Here is a 27,727-nt window from a genome sequence, read left to right on the forward strand (position 1 = left end):
CTGAGCCGCCCGCCGCGCCCCGGGCCCGCGCAGCCCCGGCCAAGAGCGCGGCGCGCGCAGCCGTGTCACCCCCCCACCCCCCGACCCAAGGCAGCGGCGGCTGCTCGGACCTCGGTTTCTGGGGGTGCAGGGCATCGGCGGGGGAGCTGTCGGCATCCCTCGCCCTTCTCGAGGCGGCGGCGGCGGGAGTCTTGGCCACCGCCCCCTGCGCACCCTCGCTGCCCCAGGATTGCGAATTCGTGCCCCTGACCTGTTGGGCGGGGCTCTGCGCTCCTGCCCTCGGCCCTCGGATGGGGCTCCTGGCTGGGACTCGGGGCTCCTGGAGTTAATGTCCAACTGGGGGTCTGCGGAGACCGGAGCCGAGGTAAGTGGGAGAGCGGGCCGGGGTGGAAGGGGCGGATGGCGCCTGAGTCGCCGGCGGCCGCGGCGGCCTGCCGGGCGCTGGAGCCAGAGGGGGCGCGGCTGGACCCCAGAGCAGGCGGTGAGATTGGAAAGAGGAAAGACTAGATGGAACCGAGGCACGGGGAGGGTAGAGGAGAGAGAAGTTGGACGCGAGAGGGGCTGGCCTTGCAGAGACGCCGGTTGCCTTTCCACGTGGGCAAAGATCCCTGGTGCCCCGATGCCTGTGGACCCCGGAATGTCCGAGAGGGTCAGTTTCCCTCCCCGGCTCGGCGGGGCGCTCTTCTGTCAAGTCCCGGGACGGGGCGGGTTTGGGGTCATCTTTGAACCCACCGCGACCAGAAAGTGCCCTCTCTGGACGTACAGCTGCAGAGACACCATTGCCGGGCGTGTAACTTACTATTGAGATTGTCTTGGTGTATTCCGAGGGAAGGCGCACACCATGCGAGGGACTGATGCAAAGGTGCTGGGAACCTAAAAATAGTGGGCTCACCTCCTCCGGGCACTGTCTTGCAAAGCTACATTCCTCACCCTTTTCGGAACCCGGTTGCTTGCACTTTCCTAATGCCCGCAACCCCAACTAACCGTGCCCGTCGAGGTTAGGAGAGGGGCTGCCTGGACAGTCCAGGACTTGGGTCTCTGCCTCGAGCAGGTTCTTGAAACTCTTCAATGTCTCCGCTAGGCCATCGAAGTGATTATGTTAATGACCTCTTCTCTCCTGCAACTCTGTGCCACCTCACCAATAACACCCTCCACCACTGCCTTGCACCACCTCTGGCCTGACTGCGCCGTGGTTTGGTTTACCAGCCCCACCCGGTGAAAACGAACCCTCATTGGGGAGGGGAATGGACTTTCACCGGAACCCCCTGCCTCCTGGCGCCTCCCTAGTTTTGGCTGTGGCAAACCCGCCCGCAGAGCCGACGTGCGCGCCCCGGGCGGAGGTGGGGGCTGCCCAACCCCGTGCTCCCAACATTTTTGCTCATTGGCGGGGACAAACCACTCTTCCGGCCCCTGCCGCCGGTGTGCTAGAGCGTACTCGACTCTTCCACGGTATTTTGAATATACACTTAAGTATTCCGAGGAAGAAATGCAACTTCCAACTTCACGCACGCACCTCTTCCTGCAAAGCCCTCGAAGTGGGAGCCGCTGGGCTTCTGCCCGGCCGGGACCAACTCTCACCCTCACTGTTTAGCCACACATTCGCTTTGGCGGGGTAGGGGGACAGTGTCGCCTTTTCAACAAGTGTCAGGTGTCCAGGGAGCCCGCAGCGTCCCCAGCCCACTCTCGCAGGGGGTTCGGGTGCCCCACAGACCTGGAACCTGGTCTCGGACCCCTGACCAGAGAGACCTCTCCCCAGAACTGCATGCACAAAACGTCCCTCATTCTTTTTCTTTCCCCTGGTCTTGGGCCCAACAGCCTCCGCCAGGCTACGACACGAGGCACACTTAAGAAAAGCAATACATCTTTCAGCAACTTCTGTCCCTATCCCAAAAGAAAACCCCGAGTTACAGCACGCTCCCCACCACCCCGCCTCCCTTTTCTCTCCGAGACCTGGATCTTGAAGGCAAAGCCCAAACAAACCTCCCAGCCTGCCAGACAGAGGAAGGTGCGGGGGCACTGGCGGCGGGGGCGCTCACCCCGTGGGAAGCTGTCATGGTGACGCGGGGAATTGGGGGGGGGGGAATCTAAAAGCAGGTTACCCAGAAACCAGATCAGGTGAAGTGGGAAGGGAAAAACTGGGGAGAGAGGATGGAGGGTAGGAACCTGAAAAGCAGGCATGCTGGTGAGCACATCCGGAAGTTTCGGGGGGTATTTTGGATTTGGGGAGGATTGTGGGGGGATCGGGGGTGCTTGTTCATGGATTTGATACTTAAAATGACGCAGCCTCTCGTTCGCGTGGGCGCTACGGAACTCGGACGGTTTCTGGTGCCCCCTGGTGCTGGGAACCCAGAAGCGCCCCACCGCGAGCGGCGGCTTCTGTGGGCACTGGGGCCCTCCAGGGCGCCCTTTCCCGGGCGGGCCTGGGGACCGCCGGGTGCGGGCGCCCGCGACACGCCCCTTTTGCCCTGCGGGGCGCGCTGGTCGCGGGCGCAGAGGGGGAGGAGGGCAGAGGGGGCAGGCTGTGGGGTACAAGCATGGGTGCGGGGGCACCTGGCGGAGCCGACTTCGGGAGGAGAGCGTGGTTACCGCACGTGGCAGCGCCTTAAGCAACTGGAGCGCGTAGCAAAGGCGGCGGGTTGCACAGAAACACGTCCCGCAGCTGTGCTTTGAGAAAGCGATAAAGAAACAAACCGGGAAGCGCCGGGGTGGGAGGGTGGGGAGGTTCCAGATGGGCCCTGAGAAAAGCTTCCTAGTCGACCACTGTGTGCGCTCAGCGCCCCCCGCCCCCCCCCCAATCCCCTCCTCTTCCTCCGCCCAGCAAATACCGGGAACTAAGCCGTCGGAGTGGGGCCGGCCCGGCGGTGCTCCAAGGGAAGAATGCGCCCTCCCTGTCGCGGGGGAGGTGGGAGAGCGCTTTCCCGGCCTGCGCTGCACCCGGCCGCGGGCGGGAACGGGAGCTGGGAGCCCCCTCTGGCGAAGCGGCGACTTTTCCGCTGTTTCCTCTTTTGCCAGCTTCTCCACACTTCTAATTGAGGATCTCCACGTCCAATTTTAAAATCTCTCCGTCGGCCAAGCGGGGAAAAAAAGGGAAAACCCTCTTAATGCGGAAGGGAAATCTGGTGCCTCCGTCGCTTCCTGCTGGCGGGCACGGCGATTTGGAATGGCGCGTTAACCCCGCCGCTCCCTGCTCCTCAGGGCCGCCAGCCGTTTTGCACGCACCCCTGGAGCTGGCACCGGGGCGAGGGGCCAGGGGGCCTCGCGTTCCCCAAGTCCTCTCCTATGCGCTCCTTTTACACGGCCTGGGTGCAGTGTTGCCTGGGCCCGGGCGCCAGAACCCAGAGCCTTTGCTTTTTCCCGAGTTTGTAAAGCAGCCCGCGCGGCATGAGGTGCCGGGAGCTGCAGGTTGCCGGGAGTTCCCAGTCCCTACAAACACCCCGAGGCCCACAGCTGCGTAGCGAACTGATGCCCGAGGCATGGAAAATGCATTCGTCTCCGCAGGGATGGGAGGCGGCGGCCGAATTAAAGGCTTCCCCGGGTGGCCTGCAGAGGAATCTGGGCGGGAGTTCTGGGTGGAGATGGGGGTAGGGCTGCTGGACGGGAGGCGGGTAAGCCTGGGAGCTCACGGAAAGATGCCGAGCCCAAGTTTTTGCGTTTACGTGCACACTGTCTTACCCTCTCCCATGGAAAAAGTTCAAGGAGGTTTTCCTTAGAATCGTATCTCGAGGAGGGGGGATAATTAAGTGCACGAATCCCGTAGTTTCCACCTAAGAATTCCCTCGGAAACTGGAACACGGGCATTGGGAAGACACTGGGAAACACCACACCCCGAAGTGCCTGGGTCTCCTCCACCCCCGAACTGGGTGGGACTTGGCCCTGAGTTGACAGTGCCTTTCTGTCGCCCGCCCCCGACTGCGCTGGTGTCGTCCGCCTTTCTAGGGGTTTTGAGGACTGAGAAGCCAAACGGAACCCCCTCGCTGAGAGAACTGAGCCCCAACTCCGCACCCTTTCGTGGTCTAAGCCTTCCCCTGCCCGTGCGCCTCCGCAGTGTCCGCGGCGGCGTACCATCCTTCTGGATACCCGGCCCGGGGAGCTTGAGACTCCTCTGAAGGGGGAAGGGATTTAGGGCCAGATTCTCGCAAAACTGCAAAAGTAAAATAGAGGGTGTTCGGGTATACCATGACGGATTAAAATTTGCAAGACAAATCAAACCCTACCTAACAGAAATGCTAAAGCGCTTACTCTATGCTCCCCTAGGTCTTTGATACATTATTTTAATGTTCATAACCTTGAGAGGTGGAAGTAATATTTTAAATGGAGCTGATGCTTTGGGAAGTAACGTAACGCAGGTATTCCCACACAGGCCCAAAGTCCCCAAGTCCCTACTAACTTCTCGTTCAGCGACAGAATACTTCCATAAATAAGTGGGAGGAATGAAGCGCGCGGGCGGGGTGAGGGGTGCCACCAAGCCTGCCCCAGCCAGCCGACAGCAGGATCGGGACCCCGGATAAAGGGTCCTTGATTGTATTCGTAAAATGAAAGGCTGACCGCTTGCTTGGGTGGAAGGCTGGCTCGCGGGACGTCCGGGAGCTGCCGGAAGGTGGGGAGGTCTCTGACCCGGGCGGAGGACGTAGGGTGACGGCTGCCTCCTCGTCCCCGCGGGGAATGGGGCGGTGGGGGCGCCAGTCCTGGTTCCGTCGTGTTGCCAGGTATCGTGGTGTCGTCGTGTCGGTACCTGCCGGGGCAGCGGCCCCGCTGGAAAACCTGACCCCTGGGATCCGGTAGCAGAAGTGAAGGGCAGTTGGAGGCGGAGGGCTAGCCGCGCCTGGGACGCCGCCGGGACCGGGGAGTGAGCCGGGGACTTGCAAGGAGGGCGCGGGATGCCCACGGAACCGGTGGGCTGCAGCCGTCCCGGAGGAGGGCGGTGACGAGTGTGGCGGGGGGCACCGGGACCCGCGGGGATGCCGCGCCCTGGGCGTCCCGGCCTAACGCGCCTCCGCCGACCCTCTCCCCCGCCCGTGCAGGTGCCGCCGCCGGACGGGACTCTAAGATGAAGTTATGGGATGTCGTGGCTGTCTGCCTGGTGCTGCTCCACACCGCGTCCGCCTTCCCGCTGCCCGCCGGTAAGAGGCCTCCCGAGGCGCCCGCCGAAGACCGCTCCCCCGGCCGCCGCCGCGCGCCCTTCGCGCTGAGCCGTGACTGTAAGAACCGTTCCCTCCCCGCGGGGTGGGGGGCCGCCGGCGGACCCCCACGCACCCCTACGCGTCGCCCGCACGCACCCCAAGCTAGCCGGGACGGCGGGGCGGCCTCCCACGCCCGCGCGGAAGCCCACCTCCCAGGCCCTGACGCCCGGTCCGTCTATGACACGTGCCGGTTGCCCAGAGGGTATCAAATTTTTTGCTGTCGGTTTAGCATTCCGGGGAACAGGCATTTTCCCCACCACGACCAGCACGGTAGGAAAACACACAGTTGTTCCCTTTTCTCTGCTTCCTATCGTGTGCACGCACTCCCTTGTTTTCATTCTCCCAAAGCTCTTTATCTGTTCGGGTGTGCCTGGCTGTGCTGAATTCTGAAAACAATTGCATTTCCATCCTCAGCTGCCCTTGCAAGGGAAGAGGCCGAGGTTTTCCAAAACCAAGCCAGAGTCAGAGAAAACACAGAAGGGCCTCGATTTGCAGAACAAGCATCTGGGCAGTGTCAAATCTGTTCAGAAAAGTTCCGGTTCTAGAAAGACTTAAGGGAAAATCGTGCTAGCTAGGACTAGGCAAAAAAGCTGTAGTTCGCTCCGCACTGGACAATACTAACATTTGGCTAAGATCAAGTGTAATACTAACTTCTAAGAAAAGACCATATAAATAAATAAAAATCTGTGATTTACCTCTCAAAAATGTTTTAGATAGCACTCTATTAGGGCATGTCAACTATGATTTGATATAATGTGCCCTAGGCTCGTCAGAAGTTTATCGGTTGCATAGAGCAGGGTATTTGCACACAAGTTGGAGGTTATTGGGGAAGTATGTAGGTAACAGAGGTAGCACTAGAAAATTTGACACAGACCCAAAATAAAGCAATAGTGAGCTGTAGCCAGGATGTCACCCTAGCCACTCCCACCTTCCATTGTCCCTCGAGCTGTTTTGCACTTAAATCAAACTGAAGTCAGATGCACGGCAGAAGCAGTCCTGAAAGTCAGCTGTATGCTAAGAGCCCCCCAGACTTAGTGGCCTTGAGCTGAAAACAGTGCAGGAAATGTGATGTGCTTATTCTATACTTAATTATAACAATAAAAGCATCTTCTTCCAGAAGTCCCAAGAAAGAGGAAAAAGTGCATTTTCTAAGCAAATTAAGACTTCAAGAGTGACTTAAAGTTAGAAAAAGAACATGGTTGATGCCTTGGAATTAAAGTAACTGTTCCAAGAGTTTCTGTCAATTAGTTATATAAGTTTATTTTTTTAAAAAATTTCATTTATTTATTTGACAGAGAGACAGCCAGACAGGCAACACAAGCAGGGAGAGTGGGAGAGGGAGAAGCAGGCTTCCCGCTGAGCAGGGAGCCTGATGTGGGGCTCAATCTCAGGACCCTGGGATCATTACCTGAGCTGAAGGCAGACGCTTAACGACAGAGCCACCCAGGCGCCCCTATATAAACTTATTTTTAAAGGCTTTGGTTTCAGCCACGAATTTCCACCTTAGGGTATATAAATGTTTCTCCAATACAAACTTAAATTTAAAATGCCCCTTAGTGTCACTGTCTTCAGAATAGTACCCATGAGAGCTGAGTAAGTGGTTTTTCATTGACTCAAACAGCCTAGGCCAGAGGAACAGGAACACAGTGTTAGTACAGGAGAAATATGACTGTGCCTGATTATGAAGCTGATTAATTCATGGAAATTTAATTAGCATATTAGTATCCTATCTACCTAGGCTTATTTAATGCGGGCTCTCGGTTCTGGCTCCACTTTTTTTTTTTTTTTAAGATTTTATTTATTTATGAGACAGAGAGAGAGCATGAGCAGGGGAGCGGGGTAGGGGCAGAGGGAGAGGGATAAGCAGACTCCCTACTCGGGGAGGAGCCTGACCCGGGGCTCGATCCTGGGATCATGACCTGAGCCAGAGGCACACGCTTAACCAACTGAGCCACCCAGGTGCCCCTGGTTCTGGCTCCACTTTCAACTAATTCTGACTTTGGACAACTTACTTATTTACTTTAGAACTCAATGAACAGTTTACAACCATGCAGTAAGGGGAGGCCTTTCTACTTCAAAACACCAGTGGCTATGAGATTTTGTCCTCTGGCCTTCATGTTCTTGCCCTCGCTGTCCTCTGGGAAAAGACTCAGAAGGAGAGACCCCCCTGCTCACTGGAATCACCCAGGGATCTTTAATGGAATACTGATGTTGGACCTCACCCTGAGAGATTCCAATTTAATTGGTTTTGGGTGTGGCTTGGGCATTTGGAGATTTAGATGTCCCCAGATAACTCTAATGTGCAGTCAAGGTTGAATCATTATGATTCGATAATACCCCAAGAAAATCTGTGCCCCATGTAGGATACAACCAGTGACAAAGCAAGCAAGGTAGCATTAATCCTACTAATTAGGGCAGGGGGAAGGTGTGCAAAGGACAGGTAGGAGAAGGGAGATTACCTCCCTTTTCCAGAACTGATGCTAAGTTGTCAATGGACAAGATTCCTACTACTCCATTTACATCTGAACCAGCAGAACACACCCAAGTCTGTTTTATCTACGGGAAGACCCAATAGATCCTAGAGGACACTTGAAACAGAAATGTTTCCAAAGAGAAACTGAGCGGCGTTCTAAGCCAAGTTGACTTCTTTCCAGGTATGTTCAGTTCGGTAGCAAGCGGTTCGTGCAGGGAAGGCAGAATAATGACAGTGTGCAGACTTTGAGCACTCAACCAGGGTCAGCATGCTCCTGTCACGGTGCTGACATTTATATCTTGCACACCGTACACCGTGCGACTGGTTAAAGCTTATGGAGAGAAACATTAAGTCACGAGTTGCATTTGAAAATAGTCCCTCTCCTTTTCAAATGCGTGTGACTCGGTGATTGAGCAAAGGCGCTTTCCTGCCACCTTAACCACTCCGTGCCGTTCAAAGGGCGCTAGCCTGCACACCCTCACCCTGGAGGTTTCGTGTGTCCTGCCACTTCCAATGTAAATGAAATGGCCAGAATTCTGTTCCTAGCATTTTCACAGGAAGAACTACCCAAATAGAACGCATCACTGGCTCGCTTGCATGCCTACAGGTTGGCTATAAAGCAAATGGGCTGTGGATGCCTCCCGTGGCAACTGTGAACTCGTCTAAACCCCAGGACTTGTGGTTTTCCCTTTGGGGCATCCAGGGGCATCCTTTTCCCTTTAGCTATCTTTGTTCTTTTATTTTGCTTTTCATCAGTATCTTCTCCAAAGGGTGATTAGAGCAGGCAGGAGGAATCTAGAAGGTGGAATTAGCAGATGTCATAGCACTGTAGAACTGACAGTTAACCCCTTCCACCTCTCATGGTAAAGCAGCTTGTCCAGAGGGCAAGAACTACACTGTGGCGGGAGGCAGGTCAGCTGAAACTGGGACCAGAGTTTCCCAAACCACTGAGGCACAGAGCAGAGCATTTGGTTTTGCTACATAGGGGAAAACACTTTGTATGGGAGGAAGGTCTTCAACTAGCCACTAGAACCCTGTTGCACAAGGTTGTCTGAATTTATTAAAGGTTAGTTCATCGTAGTCATATGTCAGATCTTGGCCGTGGATGATAGCTCTAAATGTGTTTCACAAGCAAAAGCGTAAAGTGCATGTGGTTTTAAAACTTGCAATCTAAAAGCATGTATTCATTCAGCAAACAGTTCAGGTGTGCCTACGTGGGCCAGGCACTGTCCTCGGTGCTGGGAAATCCTTGGTACACAAAATAGACAAAAGTCTCTGCATGGAACGCACCCTTTAGCAGACGTCCGGTGTGGTACAATTCGGTAGCGCTGGAAACCAGAACTAATCATGAACAGCCTTGGGCTAGGAAGGTGGACTTTTTGTGTGACCAGAGGCCAACTGGAAGAAAGACTGAGCCTTGTTAAATTATAATTACAGGCAATACACAACTTATTGTAATACGATGGGACTGTATTTCCCCAGTTTGGTATAAAGTCACGAAATTTCCTATGGAAACAATCTTTTATAAATCAAGGTATCCAGTTCCCAGGCTGGCTCACGACAAATCTTGGTGTAAACCATAATATAACTGAAATATAATTCACAGTATTATTAGGCTAGAGCCTCTTCCTGGGGTGCCAGGCCCCACAAGTTGCAGAAAGAGGGCACAGAGCAAGAAATCAGGGAGTCCCGACAAGCAAGAGTTCCAGTTCACACCGTCGGATCAGACTAGGGTTTGGATCCCAGCCTTGGCACACAACCAGCTGTTACTTCATCTCTCAAACCTCAGTTTCCTCATGCGGAAAAGCAGGACGCTATTACAACTGTCTCCTGGGGTGGCTCTGGGGTTAAATAAGATAATGCTTTGTAAAGCCCGTGCCCCATAAGTAAATACTGCAGGTGTGAGGGGCCATCTTCCTCCTTGCAATGCCCGATGAGAGCCTTTTTCCCCACCCTCACCCCTTCACTTCAGCCTCTGCCAAGACGTTGCTCTAAATGGTGGGATTTCAAGCAGCACAACATAGTATGGACAGTGAAAGAAATGCAGGCCTTACGGGGAGGCTATTTTGGGCCCCCAAGTCTGTCATTTGGTCAGCACTTGGTCAGGCCAGCCTTGCCTGGGGTTCTGCTCCCCGGTTTAGGTCCCCTGGCTCTTCCCAGGTTCCACAGCTCCTTCCCTTCCCCATTTTCTTGAGCCCACGGAGTTCCTGTGGAATTTTTCCCACCAGCTTCCCATGCACACATTAGGGAGACCCTCTTTCCCCACTGGGGAGAAGGGAGCTAAAGCAGGCGGACCCTTCTGTGTAAGTGATAAGGGGGGTGCGGTTTGGAGGCTACCTATTTTGAGTATTTTTGTTTTAAGTGATCCCTGCTGCATATTTAAGATGCTTAATTTAATTTGAGATGTTTCAGAAACCCAGCAAAACACTTCAGTGAACTTTAGTAAATGTTCAGCCCATTGTTAATCAACAAAGGAAGCTTCTAGAAGCTGGTTCAATGTTAAGCTTTCCAATCTAATGTTATGGGATATAGAATTTGGAATAAATAAGCACCATCTACCTATTGCTTCTTCTTACTTTACTGACTATATGAATGAGCAGTACTAAAATAAAGTAACTATGTAAGCTTTTGGAAAGGTCCTCTGCCCTTTGGGATGAAGCTCTTGAAATCAATAAATTTCATGTCAGGCCCTTTCAGGAGGCATGGATTCCTCACTTGAGATCTGAGACCAACCTCTCACTCTGGCCCCAGTGTGGAGACCGATATCAAACTGTTGCTGTTTAGAGAAATCTATTTTAGGCTTAATTTGGATTGGCTGATTTTAGGACCTTCGGCTGATCTGACAGCTTAAGAATTATGCTTAAAAGATTCTACTTTCACTGATATAAAAATAAAAGCTATCTGGCTTCCCCCCCCCCACCAACATCCCTTTCATCTTTGTTCGTTTAGCATTTAATGGTCCATAGCACCTTCATTCAATTAAAACACTTATTCTTTAATTAATCACTTGAGCTCAATCAAGAAGCAAGTGTTAAATATCTTTCATGTGCTAGGTGCTGTGTGGCATCAGACAGACAAAATTGTGAACTAAACAGCTTATGGTCTAGTTGTCAACTATGGAGAGGCAGATGGGCGGGTGGGCAGATTGTCAGACAGACAGATATGTCTACCAAGGGGCTTATATTAGCTGAGGTCATGGTAAGAATTCCTAGCAATGAGGTCACTGGGATTTGGAGATCATAGCAGGAAAGGATTCAGGGAAGAGCGAGGATTTGAGCTGGTACTTGAAAGATGGGTATTAGGAAGGGAAGGGAACGGGGAAAAGGCACATTCCAGACTAGGGAGAAGCCTGAGCAAATTTATGACCATGATATGGGGAAGGGGCAGGTGGTGAATCCCAGGAGGAGGCCAGACCGGTCACCAAGTGCTGAGAACAGGTGGCGGGAAGTGGTATGAAATTTAGGGGATCTCCATAGGTGATACCTAGATTATGAGATGCTATAAAATCCAGACAAGGAGGGGTTTGCTGTTTTTGATGGGAGCAGAGCTCCACGGGAGAATCTCGAGCCGGCAGGTGGCTGTGGGTGGGATCCTGCTGCAAAGCGGTCTCGCCGCAGAAGTTACTCAGGGACACAGGCTGCTCGGGAGTGGAGTCCGTAGCATTAGGCATATTTTTCACTTTGAGGTATTGTGCCCTCATTTTTAAAAAGTTTCTAGGCCTAGGCACAGTTGAATCAACCTATTAATCCTCCAGGAAGTGAATAACTACAAATAAAAACTGAATATTAAAATTAGTGTCGTAGCCCCCTTGGCTATCCACACGGTTGACCCAGTTTTTAACGAGTAAGTTTTGTATCTTGTCCGAAAATTGAACAAGTTTGAGCTCTACTAGACAGGAGGGGATACTTGTATCCCCATTTTACAGATGAAGAAATGGGACCTAGAGAATTGTTCAAGGTCACGAATGTAGTAAGTGGTGAAACCAGAGTTCAGACCTCAGACTTCTGGCCTCAAAGCCAGTATTTCTTGGCTTCACACAGACTGTGCTCCCATATTAGTAGATTAAGAAAACACAAACATTGGCTTGCTAAAAATACATTCACTAACCCTGAAGCACAGATTTTCAAGAAAATCAAAAGAGCAAGCTAAGAGGAGTAGGGAATATTAAATTTTTAAACCCCTTTAAAAAAAAAAGATTTTATTTATTTATTTGAAAGAGAGAGAGAGAAAGAGCGCAAGCAGGGGGAGCGGCGGGCAGAGGGAGAGGGAGAAGCAGGCTCCCCGCTCAGCAGGGAGCCCGATGCGGGGCTCGATCCCAGGACCCCGGGATCATGACCTGAGCTGAAGGCAGACGCTGACCAACTGAGCCACCCAGGTGCCCCTAAGGCCTTTTTTCATTTCCATTTGGGTGGCAGTGGGCCTAGTCTCCTAATATTAGTGGCTCCTCTGAAGCCCGGATCAGAAGCTTTTAAGGAGGGGAACGTGAATTTCTGTACCGATTACCACTGATGCTTGTTGCAGTGGGAGGAGGCTTCCTAACATCTGGGGACAAGGTGAGGTCTGCTCATATGTTTGGTAGGCTGACAGCATTTGGGAGACCTTCTGGGAGGTACTTGTGCTCAGATCACTCGTGTTCAGCCCCAGGAAAGGGGACATTGACATAGGAAACCCAGGGTGATTGCACACGGGCCAGTGACCCCCACGGTGGGAAGAGGAGTGGGCTTGCCCAGGCAGAGCTGGGCTCACCATTGGGAATCTACCAGTTAGCTCAGGAGAAGGCAAACCCACTTTTTGCATGACTTTAATAAGGCAATGGAGGTGGAAAGTCATGGTTTTAGAAGTCTTCAAAGTTTTTTGTTTGTGAACCTGCCGAAAGAATGCTGAAAAACTTCTCGTTGCACACTTCTAAGACGATACCTAAAATGTTTGAATCCCAAGTTGCATAGTCAGTCGTGCCAGATGTAATTTCCAGGCCATTGGGGAACTGTATGCGTGCTTCACATGTATTTTTGGTGAAATCTTGGAGCTGCAAATTTCGCTGATTCAGTTCAGGGGAAACTATCAAACTAATCAGCGCAGATAAATTGACTTTTTGGTCAGAAAAGATCTGCCTTCATTTCCAGTTCAAAGACACTTGTTAATATACATCCATGACAACCGTCATACTTCCGGATCCTAATTACCTGATGAATAGATGGATGGGTAGATGGACAGGCAGACAGATAAAGCACAGAACCTTGCCGTTGAGTGTCCGGCCAGAATGAAACATGGAACCACCCACTTCAGTATATCTTGGCTTATTCATATGGGACTTCATAGTACATAGTTCATAGTACAATAAACACCCATGTATCCTTCACCAAGACTGACCTCGTGTTAGCATTTTGCTTCATTTTTTTTCCCCCTGAACCACTTGAGAATTAGTTGCAAACCTAACATCAAATACTTCGGCATGTACCTTCTAAGAACAAGGATATTACCTTATACAACCACAGTTCAATTATCAGTCTCAGGAAGCTTAGCAATACTGTTATCCAATAGATAATCCATATTAAGATTTTCCCAACTGTGGCAATCATGTCCTATTTTATAGGGTTTTTTTCCTTAATGAAGAATTGCAAATTGTATTTGATGATCATGTTTTTTTTTTTTTAAGGATTTTATTTATTTATTTGAGAGAGACCGAGAGAGATAGTGAGAGAGAGCACAAGCAGGGAGGAGAGGGAGAAGCAGGCTTCCTGCAGAGTAGGGAGCCCGATGCGGGGCTCGATCCCAGGACCCCGGGATCATGACCTGAGCCGAAGGCAGACGCTGAGCCGAATGAGCCACCCAGGAGCCCCACTGATCGTGTTTCTTTATTTTCCTTGAGAATAGCTGCCAAGCCTTTTCTTCCCATGACATTGACAGTTGTCAAAGTTCAGGATGTTTTGCCTGCTGTTTTGCAGACTGCCCTTCAATTTGGATTTGTGCGACTGCTTCCATTTATGAGATTCAGGTGAACATCCTCAGAATAGAAATTCCTGATGACGTGTCCTCACGTCAGGAGCCCCCGACATCGGTTCTCTCCCCCGGAGCCATGCGTGCCTCCCAGTAAAATGAGTGAGATGGGCAACAAGCACGCCTCTCTCATGAGGTGGAAGGCTGAGCATAAGCCGGGAGTTGGGAAAAGGTGCGTTTGCAGGCTGACTAGTTTCAGGGTGCAGCATGTGTGGAAACCAAGTCTCCTAACCTGCCACAGGCCCTGTAGAAAGTTTTCACGTGCCTTCAGCCGGGACACATGGCTCAGTTTGAAGACACCGACCCACACCCATAGCGGACCCCAAAACACCATTCATGGGCTGTGGACTCAGTGGATGTTTGTATGTTAATTTGGGGGCATTTCAAGGGAGCACAGACGAGACAGCAGCAACTCCTAAGACAGGCCTGCTCCTTCTGCCCACAGACCATAGACCGCTGTACCAGGGGCTCCCGGCCCCCTCCTCTGTAGAACACACTAGACTAACAAGGGACCAGGGTCTGCGTCTCCTCTGGGGGACTCTTGCTTTGTCTAGAGCCTGCAGAGTTGACCACCACACTGCTGCCCCCCGTGTAGATGTCCCTGAAGAATGATCACAGACAACCATATCGACTGAGCTGAAAACTTGCTTCCACTGTGGTAAACGTGTGACTATCCCCATTTTAGGGGGCTGTTGGGACTTCACAGGGTTAAGCAACTCAGCAGCCTCTGGACCAAGGGCAACCTGAGTCCAGCACTCACTCTGTTTTTTTTTTTTTTAAAGATGTATTTATTTATTTATTTGACAGAGAGAGACACAGCGAGAGAGGGAACACAAGCAGGGGGAGTGGGAGAAGGAGAAGCAGGCCTCCCGCAGAGCAGGGAGCCCTGTGCGGGGCTCGATCCCAGAACCCCGGGATCACAACCTGAGCCGAAGGCAGACGCTTAACGACTGAGCCACCCAGGTGCCCCATGTTTTGTTTTGTTTTTAATTCAATTAGTCCACATATAGTACATCATTAGTTTCAGATGTAGTGTTCAATAATTTATCAATTGTGTATAACGCCCAGTGCTCATCACATCACGCAGCACTGATGCTTGTGACCACACCACCAGGTCACTTCCTCCCCACCCAAGACACTCCTACAAAACTCTTCTAGCTATGTCAGAAAGTCAGGAAGGGAAAAGTCAGGCGTTGGGATTTTGTAAATGCAATCATTTTTGAACGGTCTGTATAGCTGATTCCACGAAGAGTCTTTGAGATGCCAGTAAATTCATTCCCGGAGGCGGCGGGGGTTGCGTAGCAAGTCCCTCCTCACATTTGACCACAGGAAGCTGGTTCAAATGATAGAAAACACCTTTCTTTCACCCCTTTATTTTCCTTTCATCTTCTCTTGGCCCTTCCTCTTCTTGCCCAAGTCCCTCAGATCAGCCACTGCTCCGTGGGCCCCTGGGAAGGCCTGAGAGAACGAGAAGGCAGAACCCTGGAGCATTCTGGGGCCTCGGGCCTCGGGCAGGGCTTTGTGGGAGGGAAGAAGCAAACATTCCTTTGCTTCCAGGTTCCTTCGGCGTTTCCTCAAAACCCACCTGCCTCTGATAACACCGCAAGGGATTCTTCTCCCAAGTGGCTTTTTGTGCTTAATTTTTCGGGGTAACTATCTCATCCTTCCCGTAAGGTTTTCAGAAAGGCATCAGCTGAGCTCATGGTGCGTGCTCGTTAGCGTGGGCCCTTTACGGCTGGCCGTGGAGTGCTTTTAGCTCACACCAGGTGTTCGTGGATTAGTTAACAAATGGACACCCTGTGGGGTGTGTTTGGGACTTAAAAGCAGGAGGATGGACATTTTTCCCTCCAGGGGAGCCGTGCCGTATTACCGTAAAATTATTAACATAACTATAATGAAAGCCGGGACCACATAGGTGGAAATCAGAGCCAGGCAATCAGAAGCTGATGGCAAAATGAATATACTGTGTGTCTCTTCCTCAGTGAGGTTTTGGGGCTGTTTGTCTTCCTGGAATAATTTCCATTACACTCGTGACAGGTTTTCTTAGATAAGTTGTAGGATAAAAATTCACGGATCCAGCCTGCCTTGCAAGCTGCTGACTCTTGTTCTTTTTTTTTTTTTTTTAAAGATTTTTTTTATTTATTTATTTGACAAAGAGAGACATAGTGAGAGCAGGAACACAAGCAAGGGGAGAGGGAGAGGGAGAAACAGGCTTCCCGCGGAGCAGGGAGCCCGATGTGGGACTTGATCCCAGGACCCTGGGATCATGACCTGAGCCGAAGGCAGATGCTTAACGACTGAGCCACCCAGGCGCCCCTGCTGACTCTTGTTATTTGACCTTCAGCGACCTCTGAAATGTGTGGTGTTATTCCACGAGAAGGTTCCAGTTCTCTGAAAAATTCTAGAGTTTTGTCATCTGCTACTACTTATGTGTTAATTTTGCCACTGATTTGAATTAATTAAAAATAAAATGGTCTGTATAGCTGATTCCACGAAGAGTCTTTGAGATGCCAGTAAATTCATTCCCGGAGGCGGCGGGGGGCGGGGGCGGGGGTTGCGTAGTATTAGTATACCTAATACTCGTGTGCGATGTTGGTCAAAGTAGGTGGAGATGATAAATAAAATGGCATTTTGATGAGCAAAGTGGCTTTTGAAAGTATACCCAAGGCTCCTTTTTCTATATTCTGAAATGGTGTGCATCCTGGTTGGTCTTTTTCTTCTGCCTTGAGAGGATCCAGAAATGCTTTTTTTAAACAACAAAACACTGGTGTTTTTACGACGCAAATACCTATCAAATAAACCCATGTCATGCCTTACTGTCAACAAACCACGGGTCATGAGGAGAACGTGCTGGTAGCTCGGTCAGTGGTCACAATGACTTAGTAAATCGCCTCAACTGGTGATTACTCTTAGGGAAATAGATGCCACAGACCCCTCTTGAAGTTAACCCAAGAGACCCAGTGACTAGGCCGGTCTAACACTGGGTGACTACTCTGTCTAAAATAGGAACGTGAGGATGATCGTTACATAATGTGACACACATCCGCATTCTGGTGCTTAGTGACCTACAGGCTTTTTATTTTTAATTAATTCAAATCAGTGGCAAAATTAACACATAAGAAGTAGCAGATGACAAAACTCTAGAATTTTTCAGAAAACTGGAACCTTCTCGTGGAATAACACCACACATTTCAGAGGTCGCTGAAGGTCAAATAAGAACAAGAGTCAGCAGCTTGCAAGGCGGGCTGGATCCGTGATCCATTTGGTAGCAGTCGCAGTGGGTGATTCTAGCCTTGGATTCATAAGCCGGGTATGACCCAAACATGCTTGAAGTAGTGAAAAGAAAAGGATAAAATAGAGATTTTTAAGAAAATAGGTTTAGCGTTCGACTTCCGGGTGATGGAGATGGAAGGCTGACAGCGCGTTGGTGTAATATGTCTTCTCAGAGGCCATGGGCTCCATCCCTTCCTTTACAGATGGAGACTGAGGTGTAAGGATGCCTCCCCCTAGAACCCCCTAGGACCTAGGGTGTTTTGAGACTCAGCACCCTTCCTACACATCTTTTCACCTCTCCTGCATAGGGCAGAGGAAGATGATGAGTTGAGAGACACTTCGTGGTGATTATTTCAAATGTAACCAACGCACTGAGCCAAGAGGTAAACTGAAAAGGTCGAGAACTGCTAGACCCTAAAATACCTCCCGTGGGTTTCACGGGGCCCTGAGCAGAATGCTGCCAGGACATCAGCCAGAGGCGGCCTCTCCCTGACAGAGGTCACTGAAAATGAATGTTTTCAGCACTCCCTGCACCCCCCCCCCCAGGACGGAGGTTGTCTGCTTCTTGGGGCATTAGCACTGGGGAGGGCCCCAGAGAAGGTCCAGCCAACCTCAGTAGCACTAAGTAACTAGCCCAAGGTCACGAGACTGGTCAGGGACTGACCCCAGACTGGAATTCGAGGCTGTGTTCTCTCCAGCTCTGCAGCGAGAGCCTCATCATTTGGTGCCAGAGTGAGTTTGAGGAGCTTCCGGAGATGCGGCCTCTCTGTCGGAATCTGCCACCGCCCTTGGCTGCTGGTTTTCCGGTTTTAACTGGGAAAGTGCCAGATCTGCCTTAGACTGATATGCAAGACCCAGGGCATGGGAGGTGCCCCTGAACAGCCTGGCTTTTCCCTTTCCAGAGACAACTTACTGTATTCTGTGGCCCGAGGCAGCCTGATTTTAGAATCTACTTCACGTAACTCAGTTCACGCCGAATTTTCCAACAGAAAGTATATTTCTCACTGGATTTGGTAAATGTGGGCAGGTGAAATCAGCATATCTTGAACTTGTTCCTGAGTAAATTACCACACACCTCGAGACTTAAAAAGCTGCCTAGTAGTAGGCTTTTTTTTTTTTTTTGGTACTTAAAAACAGGTAGGTGGCATGGAGGCCTAGAATGAGTTTGAACTTTAAAACTAAACCAACAGATAATGAATCATTGAACACTACATCAAAAACTAACGATGTACTATATGCTGGCTAATTGAACATAATAATAAAAATAATTAATTAATTAAAAAAACTTTTCAACATAAAAAAACGAAACCAACAGAGTCCACATTTATGAGTCACGTGGCCTTTCTTTTCATCTCCTCTGAGCCTCAGTTTCCCGATCTGTGAAGTCCAGATAATACGCAGTCCCGACGCTAACCCTGCAGGGATGCTGTAGGAAAGGAGGTATCCACCCCCCCTTTATATCGGTAATATTTTATGAGCATCAAGGAAGCTGTTATTTTAAACATGGAATGATTCAGTTTTGTAATATGAGGAATTTTAAAGTTTTTTAATACTTACAATATTTCAGTATTTCAGTATTAGTGAAGAAAGATCATGTTTGTATCTTACTGAAAAGTAAAAATAACGTATTCCAAAGAATGACATGAGTCGGGAATTTTCTTGAGAAGCTCTAACAATCATCAGGCTGATTCTCATGTAAACATGTATGTGCGCACGTGTATGCACCCACACGTATGTACGTATACATGTGTGTGGGTAGATGGATAGAACTTGTGTTCTGCATATGCATACTTGGTCTACAGAGCAGTCTGTACTTTCCCCGGGGTACAGGCAGGTAAAGAATATCAGGTTCAATAGTCCCACAGGCCTCCTGTCTGTGAACAGCCTTCTCGGGGAGGCTCTACCTGTGAGGACAGGCTGCCCAGCTCCTCAGCAGCCTGCGGCATAGCCTTCCATGGCCTTACACCGCCCCCCGCCCCAGGGTGTAGGCCACCCTGGATGCGGCATTATTTGGAGTAAGGCCATCTGGGCACTGGGTCCAGATGCACCTCTCACCGGCGCGGCCTTGGCTTGCGCAGTTGCTCACCCCGTGGACCTCCGTGTATTAACCCTTGCCCTTCACCCCAGTACATAGCAGCTGGATGCTTTCCAGCGGGGTACAGAGGCTACTGTTCCCCAGAGCAAGAAATAGTCGGGCCTTTTCTCTGGGGCCCCTGCATCCTTGAGGCTGACTCTGGCCTGGAAGACAGTTCCTCTAAGAGGGGCTACTGTGGGTACTAGGATCCAGCCCCCCCCCCTTTTTTTTCTGGAACTCTCAGAGCCTCAGAGACCTTCCCTCTGTCCTCAGAGCCCACTTGCACTCTGGGGTGGACTCTCCTTGTGCTGCCTCCCTTTGGGGCCCATGGGTTGAAGACAGGCTGAAGGCTGGCTTAGCCCCCCAGCCTGGCTGGGGCAAGGAGGGGGACACCCTAATACCACTCCTTTGATTAAAATAGAGTTAAACTCTACTATTCTTAAGAGAAATCTAACTCTTAGGAGACTGTTTTGTGCATGGAATGGTTTGAATTATGTACTTTTTCCTTAGGCTATTACAAGTACTCTGAGTCCTTACCATTGTTCCTATAAAAACTCAGTTACCTTTACAAAATGGTCAATATCCCAGTCCTTTGTTCCTGAGGTGACTTTACTATCTTTCCCCCATAATCAAGGGAGGCAAGGTCTCTGCTGTGAACGGTTTGTTCCCAGAAATACCCCCCAGTACAAGGTTTCATTTGCTTGAATAGCACTGTTTATACAAAGGACACATCAAAGTTAAAATATCTTAAAGAGAATAATGCCAAAATATTTGGTTGCATCCTGAAGGATCACTTAAATGCATTTGAACATTTTGATTTTTCAAAAACTTTAGCTTTTAGATGGACATGTTTTTCCAAGACATATCCTCCAAGTGGGTCTGGGAAACGAGCAAGTGTTTGACCTATTTTTTAAAAATGATGCTCCTCTTCTGTGGTTTGCAAGTATTTTACTATCAAAGTTCGTACTCACGAGGGCTGTTTGGATAGCTGACATTCAGCCAAGCCCTTTATAGGATGAAGAAGAAAGTGATATGCCATTAAGTTTTAATTTAGGAAACTAATCCAAACCCTAACCCTCTTCTTTCCCCTCAGCTCTGTGAATTCTTGGAAGATACAGGCAGCTATGGGTTTGCCAGAGCCCGGGTTCGAGGCCTCTGCAGAATTTCTAAGAACAGGCACAGTGAAGCGAATGGCTCCTCATGGCCCCGAAATGCCTCGTGTTGATAAATTAAGGGAACTCAGGCCTGGAATTAGGAATTTAGTTGGAAGAGACAGGCCTATTTGCTCTATGGTTTGGAAAATAGAATGTTACCCTTTTCTGGTTTCCAAAATTCATATCCATGTAAAACTTGCAAAATAAATATTTATTTTTTTGCTCTATTTTTCAAGAAGGAGAAGAAAGGAAAAAGGGAAGGAAAAAAAAAGTAAGAATCGCCTGGGGCCTAAAACTGGGGCTTCGATAAATATTTCCACATCACCAATAAGGTATGAGGCAGATTTTCCCACAAAAAGGAGAAGTACTTATTAGCTGTATCCTTCGGTTTAACATCGAGCATTTATTGACTGCCCCCCAGGTTCCTGGAAGCCTTTTATTTCAGGATTAATAATCTGTTTACCACCTTATCCAAAAGCATAAGTGGTTGGTGCATTCACACTGCTATACTCATCACCCTGAAAAAGCCAACTGGAATTTAAAATAAAGGAACTAAACGTTCTCATAACAAAGTGTAAGTATGTCACAAACATCATTTAGTACTGCTTAGACTAAAAATTTATTTGCAATTTATCTGAAATTCAAATTTAACAAGGGCTCTGTATTTAATCTGGCAAGCAAAACCAATGGACAGAGCCATGCAGTCAAAATGTCATAAAAAGGAGGGAAAATGGTTTTGGGGAACTTTGAAAGGATCAGGCAATAAATAAGAACATTATATATACTGATTGAAATTGTTATTATAACTCCAGTAATATAAAAGTATGTGATTTATTGTTGCATAAATTAGAGAGTCTCTAAACCAGTGTAAGTTGAACTTTTACAACTTGAATGTTTTCCTGTGAGTTTATGTTAAAATTTTAGTAATGTTTCATCTTTAGTAAAATTTCTGATTAATCTTCAGTTGATTCTTAATTGATTTTAACTTTCTATGTCCCCAGGTTCTTAAGTTACTGATCTATTCAGGAATTCTTGAATAGAGTGGGGGGGGGGAATCCCCTCATGTGAGTTCTTTTGTAACACAAAGGGTCTTTTTGGGGAACATGAAGACTTTTTTGGTATTTTGATTAATCACCCCTAATATATCAATTTTAGAAGTTCAGATTTCTATAAAAGACACGGTTTTTTGAAACTGAGCACACCTAATTTCCTCTTCAGAGCTTATTATTGAAAAAAATCACAAATAGCATAAGCAGCTCATTCCTCAAAATAAGCCATTCATTTCTTTAAACAGAGTGATTTAAAGGTTTTTGTGTTTTCAGAAGAAAAGAAAATTTCTTAAGGAAGTCCGTTAGAAAGTGGTTCCGAGGAAATGACTGACTCCGAGTTCCTCCCACAGCAGTCCTCCCCGAGGGAGCCCCTTCCGAGACCCCGAGGGAGGCGGACACTGAGAGAGAGCTCTTGGCGGCTGCAGGAGGCTGGCGAGATGGGTATTTCGCTCTCAGCTGGAAAATGACGGTGCCACTCGGCACGGCCGCTTCCCCCGCGACATGGGCTGTTGACCTGGAAGCCGCTTATTTCATTATGGTGTGGTCCTCAACCGAAATCCGAGTGTCCCCTTGAAAAATTAAGGACTCCTCCTTCTCCCCTTTTAAAGTGTCCTATTTTATTCAAAAATTATCGAGGGCTTCCAGGGACCAGATCCTATTTTAAGCGCTTGGGATCCATGGGTGAACAAGCCAAGCAAAGGTCCCTGCCTCCTGGAGTTGTGAAGACAGACAGTAAATAAAAAACACAGGAAATCAGTTATGCAGAGTGATGTTGGAAGGTAGTATTATGGTGGAGGGTGGGGAAGCAAGGCAGAGGGGTCTGGATTCGGGCTTGGGAAAGATTATATTTTAAATGGGGCGGTCAGGGTAGGACTTGGGGGAGGTGACCTTTGAGTGAAGACTTGAAGGGGATGTGGGAGTGAGCCACTGGGTGCTGTGCAGGAACAGTGTTATATGCAGAGAAGGAACAGACAGCACCAAGGCCCTGAGCTCCTGGTTGTGTCTGATCTGTGGTTCTCAACCCAAGATGATTTTGCCCCCAGGGACATTGGGTAATGTCTAGGGAAGGGTCGGGGGGATACTCCTGGCATCTCCTGGTTTGAGGCCAGGGATGCTGCTCAGCATCCTGCAGTGTGGGAGGACAGCCTCCCACGGCAAAGAATGATCCTGCCCCAAATGTCAATAGGGCTAAGGTTGAGAAACCCTGAGTGTGAGAAGAGGTAAGGAGGCCCAGAAAGCTGGAGGAGAGGCAGTAAGGGAGAAGAGAAGTAGAAGAGAAGGCCAGAGGTGACAAAGGCTGGAGGAGAAGGGGTGGCTAGGTCAGGTAGGGCCTTAGGCCAGTGTGGACTTCGGCTGTTACTCCAAGAGAAATGGGGAGCCATTGGAGGGTCTGGAGCGGAGAGGGACATGACCTGCATTAACAGTTTGAAGAGTATCGCTCTGGCTGCTCAGTGGAAAGGAGACTAAAGGAGGGTAAGGCTGGAATGAGAGGGGTTGAGGCTGCTGTGGTAACCCAGACAGAGACCATGGGGCTCAGACCAGGGTAGGAGCAGCTTCGTGACTCCCAGGCAGCAGGACTATGCAATGCCAAATCCTAGATACCGGACAATGAGGCGTTCTGGGGGTTCCACACAATCTGCACTCTTTTCATTACTGTGTATCCTATATTATATATATTCTATGTAATCTAGATAGATAGATGAGTGTCGATCAATAGACCTATCAATTGATCGATCAATCGATTGGTTGATAGAGTTAAGTCACCTTAGCTGGATTTTGTTTTACACAACAGGATACCTGACATTTGCTTTAACAATCAGTCCATGACAAAACAATTTGACAGGAGTCAGGCCCAAAGTAATCCCTCTCTGCTTTACCACAGTCTTGGCAAAACATGTTCACTCTTGCCAACAACTATTTTGAGGTGTCTTTTTCTGAGCCACATATAACCCTAAACCTGCTAAATTACCTGAAATGGGGATGAGGGGAGCATAAAAGGTCTAGGACCTAATAACGAGGGGTTTGAATGGCTTTCTTCTTTTAGAAATGCATTACATTGTTCAAGCAGTTCCTCACCTCTTACTTGATTAGCCAAAGCAAATTCTGCAACAGAGCAGTTCCTCACCTCTTACTTGATTAGCCAAAGCAAATTCTGCAACAGAGCAGTTCCTCACCTCTTACTTGATTAGCCAAAGCAAATTCTGCAACAGAGCAGTTCCTCACCTCTTACTTGATTAGCCAAAGCAAATTCTGCAACAGAGCAGAAAACCCCAAGGGATTGGGAATTCTTGCTCTAACCCAAAGGTCTCAAACCTCTGAGAAGCATCGCCTCCTTGTTCCTCCATGTGATCTCCCTAAAGCGCACGTGTCTTGTCCTGTGGGCCACCAAAGGCCGCGGGAGTCGTGTGGCCGCCTGCAGCAGAGCTGGGCCTCTCTCCACAAACAGCATCTCCTTCCATTTTTTGCTGATCCATATCAATGTCTTCTTACAGTTTACCATATTTTTTTAAGCCATGCTGTTCCAAGGAAGTGGTCGTCTGTTAGTGAAAAGTGGGCTGTTTTTCAGGGAGTTTTTAAGGAACTTTTAACACACAGATGAAGTCATGAGCTTTTCATTCGTTCTACCAAAATGCTTCCGGCCCCACTCAGCGGCGCAGAGGTATGGAGTCGGGGAGAGATTCCAGGGAAGAGCTCTCGATATTCCAGATGAAAGTAGCAATGTTGGAAGACTTCCCGATCCAAGATAATCCTTGTCTCACCCTCTAACCCAGGGTTTCTCAAAGTCATGTCAGAATTCATTGAAAATGAAGAATCTCTGGCCCCTCCCCGTACCTCCCACTAAGGGTAGGGCCAGGAATCTGCATTTCCATGAGCCTCCCAGCGCCATCTCACTCACACTCCCATCTGAGAGCCCCCTGCTCTAGCTCAGATCATCAGCCAAGAAAAAATGGCCTTCAAGGAGCCGCCTGCTCCCAGCAACCGCAACACAGACTTATTAAAAATGGCAGATGGTACTCCAACGAAGGGTGTGCTTCTGAGGACTTGTTCTCTGCAAGGAAGCGTGTCTGTCGCCGGGCACGCTAGTCTCCTCTTTGAATTGGATACTCTCCCTTCTGTAGGGGCATTTTTGCCTCTGTTCCCCCGGGGTTTGGGCGGGGAGCGCAGTGGCCAAAAGGCTGCTGGTCCCGCTGGGGATCCCCACTAGGCTGGCTTTGGAGGCACTTTCCTGTAGAAGCCTGCCTGGGACGATACTTGTGGTCTCATGTGACCTTTTCTGTTTTCTCGTTGAACAGCAAACACGCCAGAGGATTATTCTGATCGGTTTGATGACGTCATGGATTTCATTCAAGCCACCATCCGAAGACTGAGAAGGTCGCCCGAGAAGCAGGTGGCCATGCCGCCCCGGAGGGAGCGGAATCGCCAGGCCGCGGCCGGCAGCCCGGAGAGTTCCAGGGCCAAAGGGCGGCGAGGCCAGCGGGGCAGAAACCGGGGTTGTGTCTTAACGGCAATACATTTAAACGTCACTGACCTGGGTTTGGGCTACGAAACCAAGGAGGAACTGATTTTTCGGTACTGCAGCGGTTCCTGCGACGCGGCCGAGACAATGTACGACAAGATATTAAAAAACTTATCCAAAACCAGGAGGCTGGTGAGTGACAAAGTAGGGCAGGCTTGCTGCAGACCCATCGCCTACGACGACGACCTGTCGTTTCTGGATGACAACCTGGTTTACCACATTCTAAGGAAGCATTCCGCCAAAAGGTGTGCGTGTATCTGACTCGGGCTCCGGAGACTGCCGTGTATTGCATTCCTACTACGGTGCATAGGAAGGGACCAAGGTTCCCAGGGAATGTTAGCCCCGATCGGAAGATGAGGACCAAGGAGGCGGAGGAGGAGGAAGGAGGAGGAGGAGGAAGGCAGCCGTTGGGGGAGCCTGGTAGAGGGAGATCCAGCTACAGAGAACTGGACGGGAGAGAAAACAGCCATCTGGACTCTCCCGGCCGGCAGCCGACGTCACCAGAAGCTCAGGGCTGGGGTCCCTGGCTGGGTGTTTCCTGTCATCTGACACAGCCCACCATGGCCAGTCCCGGGCAAAGTTGCGGATGCACTTGAAACCAAACCAGTGTATCTCCTGTGGTTTATTTTCACATGTCTGGAGACACCCGGGAAGCGGTCACCCTGGTGTCGTTCCTTGTCATGACGTTTTACCGTGGAAATCGAGAAAGGTTATTTTTCTGTCACTCAGCGGAGACATACCCCGGAAAGGAGGAAGAAAACGAAACAACACAACACAACACAAAAAGCAAAGACACAAGAGATCGTCACCCTTGAATTTGAAAGTTGGGGCCTGAGGTTTGCTAAAGCCAGCATGTTTTGCGAACGGTCGGCCGGTGATTGATTTGGAACCTGGTGTGTGGGGTGGGAAGAAGCTGGCTAGGAACCAAAAAGGCTGTCCTCCTGACTAAAAACAAACCTGAAGGTATTTCCTTGATGTCCTTGGAAATAGCAGCATTCTTGCAGGAGAGTGAGTGGGGAAGGCCTCCAGCCGCCCCGGGGCAGGGGGACCCGCTGGGCCTGTCGGTTTACAGAGAGACAGATGTTACATACCCCCAGCTCCGTTTATGCATGGTCACCAGTGACCAGAGAAGCTACTCGATGCAATGCATCTGTTTCAGAATACAGAAATATAGAGAAGATATTTATTGAGATTTAAGTTATTGTTATTTATTACCGTTCACTAATGAGTTGCTCTTCTTTTCCCTTATTTATTAAAGTTTCTTTTCAAAGGTGCCAAAGTATATGTGCTCGCAAAATGCAAAGAAAAGTGACAAAGGAAATTTTGATTGGGAACAAGGGTCCATGCTTTTCAAAGTATTAAAAAAAGTTTTTCGCTAGGCAAAAATCACTTACTTTACCTTTTTAAGAAAAGCCCTCCTTAATCTCCCTCCCCCCCCCCCCCCACCATTTCGCCTCTTCCCTATTTTAATTTTTGAAAAAAGGAATGCGTCAGAAGGAGCGCTTCTGACAGGCCCCCTTCTCGGGAGCGGCGCACAAAGACGCGTGCTCGCTGTTCCACCGCCCAACAGATCCACCACACGCTTCCCTTTCCGTTGCGTGTAAGCTCTTACTCCCGACCACACAGATCTATCTATGAGATGCATAACCGTGTATATGAAAGGGTAAATCCCTTTTAGTAAGTAGTCCTGGATTCAGTGCTGACCTAAAAGTGAGATCAAAATCCTGTCAGCTAGCCATGGTTCTGCTGTGACTTGTGGAGACTCTTCCTCCATCCTTCCATCCACCCACCGTCTTCTAGAGAAACATGCTCACGCCCAGTGCAGTCAGGGAGCATGTTGCCGGCCTTCCAGAAATGGGATCTACCTGGGTGCCATAAGAGCCCCTTGGCTGTCACCCTGGGACAACAGTCGCTGTCCCTGTCAGAAGAAGGTGGCCCAGAAGGGAGGACGAGGAAGACGCATCTGGCCTAGCTGCATGCACACACCAAGTCTCCTGCCCACAGAATGCCCTACCTGTACGATGAAAGCTTTTGGCGGGGGGGGGGGGGACAGGGGTGTAGGACGGGAAAACCCAGCTCCTCACATGAGTCCCAGAGGTGGGTTTGCCTGGCAGCTGACCCAGGCTCAAGGTGCTGGGCCCTATCTTAGAGTTTGTTGCATGTTTCATAAAAGGGATTTTTATCAAGGAAATCATCTATCACTATCCGAGTAGCTAATAGCCCGAAAGTATGACAGATTTAGCAATTAAATGACCTACTGGCCTCCCTCAATCATGTGAATTTTGCAAAGTAGCCAAGAGGCAGCATTTACCAGACATCCCTTCCCCCAAGCCCCAAAAGACTCAAGTTCACCATTATTCTGTCCCTCTCTGTCTTTTCTGCTCCCCTTGCACAACCTGGAAATAAAGGAAAAGGACCCCCCTCCCACCCTCTCCTGGGACCAGAGTGGGGACCCTGCTGAAGAGCAGCCTGCTCCAAACAGTGACAGACCCAGCCGTCTGGTCATTCGTGAAGCACAATGTGCTGTAACCCCAGGATCATCTGTCCGGTTCAGAGAATCCTGGCGGATTTGGTGGCTGGTGTCCCCAGGTGTCAGCCTCAGTTATCCCCCCGATTCCCATGGAGAGTCCCTGCTCACAGGGGCTCTAGGATACAGTGGATGTGGACAGCTCGTTCCCAGCATCACCTACACACCACAAGCAAGTTTTAACTGAAGCAAATCACTCCACCAAATCCACAAAAAGGGTAAAGTTTGTGATTTTTCTATATCATTGCGATTACCATCTGATCCGGTAAGGAGTGCACTTCTTTGGAAGTTCTGACTTCTCTGATCTGTCTCAGTCGTTTGTGTTATACAGCCAAAGTTCTCTACAGACTTTATTTTTGTACAATATCATTTTGTAACTTTTTACAAATAAAAACTCGTTTCTATTGCTCCCTGTCCTTCTGTCCTTCCTCCCTTGCCCGTGGACCGCAGCCAGCCCAGGCGGCCATCCCAAGCATTTATGAT

The 27,727-nt window shown here is 49.7% G+C and overlaps 1 protein-coding gene across 4 annotated transcripts; it reads left to right on the forward strand.

Annotated features, from left to right (window-relative positions):
- The first annotated feature begins 74 nt into the window (after positions 1-74).
- On the forward strand, positions 75-27,727 carry GDNF (glial cell derived neurotrophic factor). Of its 4 annotated transcripts, none has more exons than XM_064596778.1 (3): positions 75-364; positions 5,022-5,198; positions 24,494-27,727. In XM_064596778.1, the coding sequence occupies exons 2-3, from the start codon at positions 5,048-5,050 to the stop codon at positions 24,976-24,978; spliced, it is 636 nt and encodes a 211-aa protein (XP_064452848.1). In that variant the 5' UTR covers positions 75-364; positions 5,022-5,047; the 3' UTR covers positions 24,979-27,727. The 4 variants fall into 4 exon arrangements, with proteins under 4 accessions (XP_064452848.1, XP_064452851.1, XP_045718067.1 ...); XM_064596781.1 differs by having other exon boundaries at positions 5,022-5,120; XM_045862111.3 differs by lacking the exon at positions 75-364 and adding an exon at positions 4,592-4,706.

The sequence above is a fragment of the Mirounga angustirostris genome, unplaced genomic scaffold, assembly GCF_029215605.1.
Source record: "Mirounga angustirostris isolate CCGP_5_RB_7025 unplaced genomic scaffold, mMirAng1.0.hap1 SCAF_7, whole genome shotgun sequence".
Taxonomy (NCBI): domain Eukaryota; kingdom Metazoa; phylum Chordata; class Mammalia; order Carnivora; family Phocidae; genus Mirounga; species Mirounga angustirostris.